This window comes from Rhinoderma darwinii, chromosome 4 (assembly GCF_050947455.1).
Source record: "Rhinoderma darwinii isolate aRhiDar2 chromosome 4, aRhiDar2.hap1, whole genome shotgun sequence".
Lineage (NCBI taxonomy): Eukaryota > Metazoa > Chordata > Amphibia > Anura > Rhinodermatidae > Rhinoderma > Rhinoderma darwinii.
This window is the reverse complement of record NC_134690.1, coordinates 135,138,560-135,150,636: the sequence shown is the minus strand read 5'-3', so window position 1 is coordinate 135,150,636 and position 12,077 is coordinate 135,138,560. Positions and strand designations below refer to the sequence as shown.

At 39.8% G+C, this 12,077-nt stretch overlaps 1 protein-coding gene across 1 annotated transcript in view; it reads left to right on the top strand.

Moving 5' to 3' along the window:
* LOC142760860 (transient receptor potential cation channel subfamily V member 5-like) overlaps window positions 1-12,077 on the top strand; it is a 44,755-nt gene that overhangs the window by 21,235 nt on the left and 11,443 nt on the right. The window contains exons 4-7 of the mRNA XM_075864034.1: window positions 5,974-6,114; window positions 8,892-8,993; window positions 10,460-10,632; window positions 11,813-11,959. Coding sequence (XP_075720149.1) covers window positions 5,974-6,114; window positions 8,892-8,993; window positions 10,460-10,632; window positions 11,813-11,959 — 563 coding nt within the window. The remainder of the gene's footprint in view (window positions 1-5,973; window positions 6,115-8,891; window positions 8,994-10,459; window positions 10,633-11,812; window positions 11,960-12,077) is intronic.

Below are 12,077 nucleotides of genomic sequence, written 5' to 3'. Positions count from 1 at the left end.
GGAGAGAGAGGGAGCTCCCTCCCTCTCTCCAAAACCACTCAGATGCGGTGCTCGCTATTGAGCACCGCATCTGAGGGGTTAAACGGGTGAGATCGATACTAATATCGATCTCACCCGGCAGAGCAGGGACGCTCCCAGCCCTCAGCTGCCTCTGGCAGCTGAGAGCAGGGAGATCTGACAGCTCCCTGCTCTGTTTACTTATTCCGATGCCGCGACGTAAAAAGTCTATGGTATCGGAATAAGGCCCGTTAGTGACCGACGTAAAAACACGATGGGCCGGTCACTAACGGGTTAAAGCAGAAGTGAAGCGTTATCAAAACTTTTCAGATGCTCTATAGTTGGCGTTGCCTGTAAAATAAACACATAAGTATGGCCTGATTTTATCCACTATCTGCCTAGTCATCCCTAAAACTGCATTGCGGAAAATACATACATAGATTATTTGGATTAGTATAATAGGTGTACACGTAGAAAAATAACCACCTCTACACACTACATTGTCACGATGATATAATTTGGCTTGCCTGTCTCAATTCAACATCAACGTAAACGTCTAACTAGCCCATTAGCCAACAAGATCCAAAGTTAGTATACCTCTGACTCCACTGAGCATAGTAGATTATAATTTTGAATACAACCGTATATATAAAAAAAAAGTATAGCACATGGTATACTTTTTTTTCAATAGGAGTCAATGGCATAAAATGGCATATGTCTGAGGCAAAATTAAGAATGTAATTCCTGAACACAGTGTGAACATGGCCTTAAAGTGCTGGATATTATATATGCAGTATAGACCAATAGTTCATATAGCTTCTAACTAGTAAATCTCATTGAAAGTGGGAATCCCTGCTATGAGAATTTCTTTGTTCTTAGGGATTTGCAAATGAGCATAATAAGAGTATCTTTTTCATGTATCACTTTTTAAGTTTAGAATAAAGAGGCTCTGTCACCACACTATAAATGCCCTATCTCCTACATAATCTGATCTGCGCTGTAATGTAGATAACAACAGTGGTTTTTATTTTGGAAAAACGATCAATTTTGAGCAAGTTATAAACAATTTTAGATTTATGCTCATTAGTTTCTTAATAGACAACTGGGCATTTTTCTTACTTTTTACCAACTGGGCGTTGTGAAGAGAAGTGTATGAGGCTGACCAATCAGTGACCAATCAGTGTCATACACTTCTCATTGTTCCAGCCCAGCTTCTTTCACTGCACACACAGCATTATCTCGCTGTGCTGTCATTCACAGCGAGATCACGCTGTGCTGTGTGAGTAAGTCCCACAGAAACTTTACCGAAGTGTCAGGATTGGGAATAGACATCGCGTCCTGGCTGGAAGCAATGTCTATTCACTCTCGTGATCTCGCGAGACAAAGGGCCCTTGAAAAAGCTGACGGCGAAACGCGCGTCGGGGCTCTGTGGTGGTCTGGTGTTATTAGTGGCACATTATGCAGCACAGTCGTTGGTATTTAGTCTTAGTACTATCTATGTTGTGAAATTTCTCTACTTTTGAGACGGCACTGATATGCAGTAAATTTACTGAAGTGTATATTTTCTTTGTCTCTTGATGCAGTATTTACATTTATTGCATGTGATATTCTGTGTTCTCTGATCATTACAGATTGTGATATGCTGTTCTGTAGATTGTGGTCCCCTCACCACCACCATGTTGTTTTAACTTGTTTGTCATTTTAGGTCTTGATGTCCATTGTCTTTTACTTTTTGATGAAATAAAATACAAAATCTTTTGTATGGTTCAATGGTGTGCTATTATGTTATTTTAATAACTACATGGTAGTATATACATATATGTCTATAGGTATTGTGTTTATATATTGATATACATAGATCATTATATGGGTTTTTTGGCCTGGGTTGGTATAGGTATTGATGTATTGTTTAAATAGCTTTTGCCTATTATGTTTTTTATTGGAATTGTTCCTTTAGCTATAGGACCATTGTGATAATGTATATGCAGTCAAACCTCCAGGTGAGCCAAGGAAAGTGTTATGAAATCTGGATTAATCGAAATGGAGTAAAACTTGAAAACATCAACAAAAAAAAATTCAGATTTTAAGGTTCTGTTTACAGTTGCTTTTAGAGCTTATGTTGGGGTTTTCATCAACCTTTTGAATATATTATAAATCAAAAATCGCAATAGAAATAACCAGCCACTTATCCCATGAGAATACATTAAACATCCATTGCAATAAAGCGGTTGTTCTCTTTAGACAATCCCATTTAGGACCTCTTACTATTAGGCCAGGTTCACACACATAGATTTTGATGCAGTTTTTTGCTCCGTTTTTTATTGCTCAGCTATAGTTTTGAATCCAGAAGTGGATTCAAAAGGTTTCCACTTCTGTGTTTAGCTTAAACAACTTTCAAACCTGCATCAAATTGCTTGTGTAATTCTGGCCTTAGGCTGGTTTCACATGGTCCTATTTTAACATCTATATTTTGGCCACTACACCTAGACTACCCATAGTTCTACTGAACTGAACTTAGATTACCATAGATCACTATGAGGATCTAAGTATGATTTAGTAGAGCTGCGGGGGTACAAAGGTTATGGCCTTAATATGAAAGCTATATAGCAGCCATAATATTGCTGTGTGAATCGGTCTTGGCGAGAGGGCAGCGTCACTGGTAAGAATGGCTCTTGCTGTAGGGTGCGGCGTGGTAGTAACCGGGCTGACCATAAACAGCTGGCAGGTCAGGGGTTGTTCAAAGTCAATTCCCCTTTTAATAACTAATATCAAATAAACTTTAGATAAAATATTAGAAAATGTCATTATCAGTAATTATGTTATTGATGGAAATGGATTATGTCACTGAATTATGTTGCAGGCATGATATAAGGGAATTACTGAAAATGCAAATACATTTTATCTAAAATCTCTAATGTTTATACCACATTTTTGTATCTTATTAAAAGGTATCTTTAAAGAGGCTCTTTCACCACATTATAAGTGCCCTATCTCCTATATAAGGAGATGGGCGCTATCATGTAGGTGACAGTAATGCTTTTTATTTAGAAAAACAATCTATTTGAAACCACTTTATTAGCAATTTTTAGCTTTATGCTAATGAGTTTCTTAATGCCCAAGTGGGCGTGTTTTTACTTTCGACCAAGTGGGCGTTGTACAGAGGAGTGTATGATGCTGACCAATCAGAGTCATGCACTTCTCTCCATGCATTTACAGAGCAGCATCACGTTCTTACTAGAACACGATGTGCAGCCACATACACAGACATTAACGTTAATCAAGTGTCCTGATAATGAATATACATGACCTCCAGCCTGGACGTCATGTGTATTCAGAATCCTGACACTTCTGAATCTTTTCTGTGAGATTCAAGCAAGCCACGCGTAATCTCGCGAGATTACGATCTAAACGAGATTTCGTTTCCCTTGCTGGAAATCTCACAGAAAAGATTCAGAAGTGTCAGGATTCTGAATACACATGACGTCCAGGCTGGATGATCATGTGTATTCATTATCAGGACACTTGATTAACGTTAATGTCTGTGTATGTGGCAGCACATCGTTTTCTAGTAAGAACGCGATGCTGCTGTGTAAATGAATGGAGAGGAGTGCATGAGGCTGATTGGTCACTGATTGGTCAGCATCATACACTCCTCTGTACAACGCCCACTTGGTCTAAAGTAAAAATACGCCCACTTGGGCATTAAGCAACTCATTAGCATAAAGCTAAAATCACTAATAACGTGGTAAAAATAGATCGTTTTTTTTTAAATAAAAAGCATTACTGTCACCTACATTATAGCGCCCATCTCCTTATATAGGAGATAGGGCACTTATAATGTGGTGACAGAGCCTCTTTAAAACAAGATGCAACAGGAAGCCTGTCCAGTTGTAACCTTTTGTCATGGACTTCTATTGCACGCAAAGCAGGATCCATCTAGATCCTCTTCTTAAACTGGACAGGAAAAAAAGAAACCTGCATCATTTTTCCTGTTGCATCCTGTTTTAATGGTAAATTTGGCTCTCCAAAATATAGTCCCTTTCAACAGGATGCAAAACGGGCTGTGAAACCAGCCTTACTGTATTTGATTTGACCTGTATAGAAAGCAAGTCTATTTCTCCCATTACAGAACAATTGGTCTTGAGCATATTAGGGTTTATGCACACATCCGTGACCTTATATACGTCCGCGAAACATGGACCGCACGAGGATGGCTTTCGTGTGCGGTCAGTTTTTTTTAACAGACAGTTGAAAAGAATGGGCGAGACTGATCCACGAAAATGTGCAGGAATAAGACCTGTTCTATAATTTGCGGAACGGACACATGGTTCCGAAAAAAAACACGGATGTGTGCATGGCCCCATAAAAATGAAAGGGTAAGTGTGCTATCCATTAAAAAAATGGATAGCACGCTGAAGAATTTCACTGAAGTGTGGATGAGCCCTAAGGGTATGTTCACACGCCCTATTTACGGACGTAATTCAGGCGTATTCGGCCTCAAATTACGGTCGAAAAATGGCTCCAAACCGTCTGCAAACATCTGCCCATTGAATTCAATGGGTCTTACGGTGTTCTGTGCAGACGGGCTTTTTTTTTACACGCCGCTGTCAAAAGACGGCATGTAAAAAGACGCCCGCCTCAAAGAAGTGCATGTCACTTCTTGGGACGTAATTGGAGCTGTTTTTCATTGACTCCAATGAAAACCAGCTCCAATTACGTCCGTAAAAGACGCTGCGAAAAACGCGTGCACTTGTCAAAACGTCTGAAATTCAGGAGCTGTTTTCGTCTGAAAACAGCTCCGTAATTTCAGACGTAATTGGCGTTGCCGTGTGAACATAGCCTCATTCACACAAGCGTATTTAGAGTTTGTGTTCAGTTTTTTCCCTATAACACATGGTTAATGTTAGTCTATAGGTCTATGCACACATTCCTACGTTTAAATGTTCATATTCTTGCAACATGTTTGATAAGATGCCGTATATAGAATTCAGTGCTTTTAGTGGAAAGCTCGATTTGCGAAACAGAATCATAACTAAATGGCCACAATATAGTACGTAATATGGTTCAGTTTTGCACACCATATAACGAGCGAGGCACTAAGATAAAACTTGGTAAGGAAGGACCCATAAAAACTTGAGCAACAGGAATTCAACAAATTGTCTAAGGCCTCATGCACACAACCGTAGCCATGTGCACGGCCGTGATTTTCGGATCACCCAGGGGCGGAGTGTCACCCGCAAGCCGCCCGCAAATCGCGGGCCGTGCACATGGCCTCGTGCATTATTTCCTATGAGCCTGGACCGCAGAACACGGCTGTGTAAGACATGCCAGTTCTTTCTGCAGTCCAGGATCCTGGGCCATGCACGGACCGTGGAAACCACGGTCATGTGCATGGCCCCATAGGAATGAATGGGGCTGCAATTCTCCCGTGGATTTTCGGGGGAATTGCGGCCACAAAACAACGTTTGTGTGCATGGGGCCTTACTCAAGACCAGAAGTTCTGTCTTGAGAGAATTTTGTGGAAGTATGAACTATCACAGGCAACCACCTTCTCTCTGAAATTGGAAGCTGCTTTCTACCTGAAAGAAAGCAATATGTGCAACACAAAATGCTTCCTCTTTGGATATCATGCGCTGCAAATTCCCTTTACCCTTTTTGGTTTCAGTATAGTGTATAATTCACTGTAAGGGCTTGTCCTTGTAACGGAATTGCTGTTCAGCAAAAACGGCGGAAAAAACGCACCATTTCCTGCGTTTTTTACTGCAGAAAATTGTTGCGGAAATTAGCTGCATTTTTCTCACTGTTGGGAGATTGTGACATCAGCAATTCTGGACACTTTCCGCGCAGGAATTGACATGCTGCAGTACGAAGTATCTCTCTCTCTCTCTCTCTCTCTGGACTTCTTTGAATATTTATATATAGTACAAAATTGTCCCTCTTCACATGATTTATGAAGTCATTATTTCTGCTTATCAGGTGAAACCGCTCTACATATTACAATTCTAAAACAGGATATAGACATTGTTCATTTGCTATTGAAAAATGGAGCGGATGTCCGTAATTCCAGAGCCACCTGTACCTGCTTTGTTCCGGGCATTGACTCTTTGTGCTACTTTGGTAAGAGATGATACATTGAACCCTATAATATTAGCTATGTATAAGCTGGAAATTTAAGCCTATGAACTTTGTCTCATCTAGTTGTGTTATACATGACAATCTGACTACATGTGAACCAATGTCATATATCTTTGTGATTTTTGAATTTCTACCTATTTCTATTCTGCTCTTCAGCTATAGTGGGTGCAGTTATAGGGGTTGCAGAGTAAGCAGTTACACCTGGGCCCTGTGTCTGAGGGGTCCCAAACGCTCCTTCAGTAATATATATAGGCATATTGTAGGTAGGGGGTCCTCTTACAGATTTTGCATTGAAGCCTAAGGGCTTGAAGTTACGCCTCTTTTCATATCACAATGCTACTTTTAAAGAGGGAGATTCTTGCCAATTGGAATCTCCTGATCTTGTCTATGAAAGCATCTAAGCATTGAGCATTATTAGGAGATTCATATTGAGCAAACCAATGCTGTTAATACTTTAGGGTATGTTCACACGGCTTATTTTCTGCCATTTTTCGGGCTGAGAAATCGGAAGCAGAACGCCTCCAAACATCTGCCCATTGATTTCAATGGGAAAAACGTTGTTCTGTTCCGACGGGGCGTTCTTTTATGCAGCCATTTTGAAAAACAGCCGCGTTAAAAAACGCCCGCGAAAAAGAAGCGCATGTTACTTCTTGAGCCGTTTTTCATTGACTCTATAGAAAAACAGCTCCAAAAACATCTGTAAAAAAACGTAGCAAAAAACGCTAGTTAATTAAAAAACGGCTGAAAACCAGGAGCTGTTTTACCTTCAAAACAGCTCCGTAATTTCAGATGTTTTTATGCTAAGCGTGTGAACATACCCTAAGGGGATATATATGACTACATGTGAACTAATATCATATCTTTGGGATTTTTTAATTTCTACCAATTTCTAAGAGGTATGTTCACACGCTTAGCAAAAAACGTCTGACACTGTGGCAGAGAAATATATGCAAACTCTGGGGGATATAAAATAAAAAAAACACAGTGTACACAAAACAATACAATAGTATGTTAGGCTGGGTTCACACGACCTATTTTCAGACGTAAACGAGGCGTATTATGCCTAGTTTTACGTCTGAAAATAGGGCTACAATACGTCGGCAAACATCTGCCCATTCATTTGAATGGGTTTGCCGACGTACTGTGCAGACGACCTGTCATTTACGCGTCGTCGTTTGACAGCTGAAAAATACGGCCTCGTCAAAAGAAGTGCAGGACACTTCTTTCAGACGTAATTTGAGCCGTTCTTCATTGTACTCAATGAAGCACAGCTCAAAATTTACGGCTGTCAGAGAAGCCTCGCAAAATGCGAGGAGGAGCAATTACGTCTGAAACGAGGCAGCTGTTTTCTCCTGAAAACAGTCTGTCTTTTCAGACGTAAAAGCCTGCTATCGTGTGCACATACCCTAACTGGGCACTAACCAGCTTGTTGTGCCCATCTCTGGGGTCTTATCTGAACCAAAATAAATCACAATTGAGCATTTTACACTGCGATAAAAAAAATCAACACAAATGTACATACATTACAACATGTGCATATAGAAAATTGGAGGATTTCATGAATTTATCATATGATGTTGTCCTTATTTATAAGTAACCACGCTGTATTGCCCTGGGAAGGTGTCGCCCACCTGTTCTTTATATGTACTTGAGGTGACCATATTAAAACTGTTCAGTCTTCTCTGTACTGGGAGAAATGACTTTGGCAATCAGATCTCATTTTTCAGCCACCATAAATATTCATACAAATGTGCCTTCTGTCTCTTCTGCATTTGTGCCAAGTTCATGAGTTGCATTTAGTCAGAGTAAAGTGTGAAATAATTTCTGCCATTCAGATGTACTTAGATCCCAGCTACACAGATCCCCACTATCCGCTCCCACATTGCTTGTCCGTATGATTGTTCATTAGTGTGTAGAACGCATTTCATCATTGTGCCATTTACTGCTTTCAAGCCTCTGCTAAATTTCAGATTTCGGTGTCTTTTTCTCTGCTATGACAGAAGGATGGTCCAAGTTATGTCTTTGATAGGATGAAAGCCAAATGCAATTTCAGAGTTTCTGCTTCCAAGCTGTGATATTGTATCAATGGGATGGTTACAATAAAAATCTAAACTGATTATATATTGCAAGCAACAGACTGCCATATGACTTACATCTGTGCTGGACCTGCTTAGTCCCTTGGGTTGCTGGAAGGGTCACCTTGGAAAGTATCTCTGCCTAAATAGCACATAGAAATACATTTTCTTCTACATGTCTGAGTTTGTTTTAATAATTAGTTCACCTAGAACCAAAAACTGATAGATTAAGAGCTATGAAGTTCAGAAATCTGCTGCTGCGGGAATGGCGTGTGATAAATGTTGGGGAATCATTAAGGAGACTGACTAAGGGCCTGTTCACATCACCGTTCGCTTTCCGTTTCGGGGTTCCATCGGAGGTTTCCGTCGGGTGAACCCTGCAACTGAAAGTGAAAGTGAAACCACAGCTTCCATTTCAGTCACCATTGATCTCAATGGTGACGGAAACATCGCTAATGGTTTCCGTTCGTCACCATTCCGGAAGGTTTTCGTTTTAATGACGGAATCAATAGCGGAGTCGACTGCGCTATTGATTCCGTTGGAAAAATGGAAATCTGCAGTCAAAGCTGTTTTGATAGCACAAGGGGGCCTACACAATATTAGGCAGGTGGTTTTAATGTTATGGCTGAACGGTGTATATATATATTGTTTTTTTTTTTATTTCATTGTTCTTTCCTTCTCCAGGAGAATATCCATTATCGTTTGCAGCATGCACAGCAAATGAAGAAATCACAAAACTTCTGCTTGTGAAGTATAATGCACCTCTTACTGCTCAGGACTCACTTGGTAAATTTTTTTTTTTGTTTTAACTAGTGCTGATTTATTTTACAGCTGAGAAAATTCACTTATTATTTTAAATAAGTTGCATTAGAATTTAAAAAACAATTGTTGCTTTTCCTAAATTATGGAACCCCTAAATATATGATACTTCTTTTAGCCACAAGGTATGAAGGGGATGCGTTTCGATATTAAATAAGGCTCTGTTCACATCTGTGTTGGGGTCCCGTTCTGACGTTCCGTCTGAGGTTTCTGTCAGAACGGGACCCTGTGCAAACACAAACTGACACCGACGGAAACCAGAGGTTTCCGTTTCCATCACCATTTATTTCAATGGTGACGGAGCCGGTGTCCGTGGTTTACGTTTGCCTCTTTTGTGCACCGGTCGGACCCGTCGTTTTGCCGGAAGCAATAGCATAGTCGACTAACCTCCGACGGAACGTCAGAACGGGACCCCAACGCAGATGTGAACAGAGCCTTAGTTGTATAAGATTAAATTACTATGAATGCTACTTCTATTCTGTAAGATTTCACAGCCATTTGGTATTTTAGCATGTTTTTGTTCTAAGGTCATGTGGCATCTGTCCAGTCTTTATATTCTGCCTGGTATTCCATGGGAAACCTTCACATATATACCTTCAGTATATTCCATCTTCTAATAGAGGTTCTCCTTCACGTAGAGCTCTATCTTCTGATAGCTAAATACCAAAAATGTGTATAATTGTCCAATCAACCGTATATAATGTTCTGATGATTTACAAGGAGATTCCTTTTGCCTTGCAAACAGTATATTGAGTAGATCTCTTAAAATTTATAGGTCAGTGTTCATTCTTCATACTGACGGTATCTTAACAGCTCAGAGAGCAGAAAGACAGTTATAATCAATGGAGAAGAGAATTTTTTTAAAGATTCACTTATCTCTGGCAGTACACTCACTCAATCTTCTAGGTTTCTTAAAAAGATTTTCTGTGATTTTTACATTGATGGTAGTCAGTGCGGGTCCTACACCCAGGATGCCCACCGATTAGCAGAATGAATGGATCGCCACAGCCCCTTTACTGCAATACCCGATATAGCCATGTCCATAAAAGTGTGGCTGTGTGTGGTACTGCTGCTCAGATCATTCATTTGAATGGGGTTGAGCAGTAGTACCAGACACAGCCACATATGTAAGGACATCGCTGTTACAAGTACTGCAGCGATCGGGCCACAGCGGCCGTTCTGCTGACCAGTATGAACCAGACTGACCATATATTGATGGCCTATCCTAAGAAACACTGGAAAACCCCTTAAAGTTTGAGCTCTGTTTCAATTCCATTCACATTTCCACTAAAGACTGGTCACTCCTCTAACACAGTAGCACTTGTTACTATTACATTCATACCTGTAGATCAATTATAAAGCATGAACATTGTTAGTTTTGTTTTCCATAGGGAAGACATTAGGTGAAATAAATGTATTTTTTTTTGTTTCAGGGAATACTGTGTTTCATACACTAGTCCTGCAGCAGAACAAAGAGATGGCCTGTCACATGTATAATTTGATCCTAGACCTTGTGTCACTCAAGGATTCTCAGTGTGCAGAGCATCTTGAAAATAATGATGGTTTTACTCCATTAAAGTTGGCAGCCAATGAGGGAAACATCGAAGTTAGTCACTAAACTCTTCAATTATTCATCTGATCTGCTATCCTCACTTTAAGTATTGGCTGTCTTCCTACTTTAACTTTCTGAAATCCCATTTTCTTGTGAGACCATAAATAATGCAGTATGCTGCCACATATGAGAGATGTGTGCAAGATGTTTGGAAAGAAAATTATTTTGACACTGAGGAGCATTTAGAAATATTTATTTATAATTCGAAAACCATCAACTTTCCTTTCTGCGATTTAATGGAAAATGTGTAGACGAGGTATTGTGTGTAATTCCAAATCCCCAATTTTTACAGCCATTCTACTCACAAGTTTTATTCGCCACACCTGAAAGTATTTCATACGCTCTTGGAGCTGTGCCAGCAGCAAGTATTAAATAGCAAATTAAAGTCAGTGTAGTAATGAAGTGTTTAAAATAGTCAGTGTATATGCTGCTCTGGAAATTTTCTACATAGCAATACATTTGGTGACCTGTATACCAAATTATAATATATTCAGATATTGTCTCCCAAAAAGAATCAATTACATGGTTACATTTTTTTTTTAACTTTCATTGAGGCCTCATGCGCACTTAAGCTATTTTCTTCAGTGTGCCAACACTTTATCACCCCATCGATCCTGAGAATGAAGGGCCGAAGTGCATATTTAGTAATGCTCCGGCCACCCGCCATGTAGGGAACATGCTGAGCCCCATTCAAGTGAATGGGGCTGGCCAGGGGCGGACTATCATATGGGAGATTTTGGCGGCTACCTGGGGTCAGAAGTGCCGATAGGATAACCTGCCACTGGTATAGACTTATATAGCCTTACTCTGGTTGAGCACGTTTATAAGGGGTTAGAGGAACTTAACCCCTTTGCCCCGTCCACCAGAAGTTGCTGGTTTTTTTTAGGAAAAGGAAGATAGATAGGCAGCTTTATTATTTCACATATAGCAGTTGTTGGCTATAGGGGGAACATCACACCTGCAGCTCAATACATGTCCTAAGTGAGTTCAGTAAATGGTGGTGAGTGACTCTTTCCACATTTTCATATGTAGCACAGTAACTACTAGTAAGCCATTAGTCAACATGTCTACTGAATGAACTTGCTTTGTTTGGTTTAATTCCTATAAAAACAAGTCAATTATATTTTTTAGCACATGTATACAGATTTAATGGCTGGTCTAATTTTTATTACAGATGTTCAGCTATCTTGTCAAGCGGCAAAAGAAGGTTTACTGGACAATAGGGACAATATCATACAGCATATATGACTTGACAAATATTGATACATGGATGACTCAAAGATCAGTTTTGGATATCATAACCTCCAGCCAAAAGCCCCAGGTAAATGCATAATTTAATTTGTCATTTTAATATTTATATTGTTTTCAATGAATAAATAATGTAAGTCTATCATACATTGTCTTATTTACCAGTAATTGGTTAGAGGCTTAATAACACA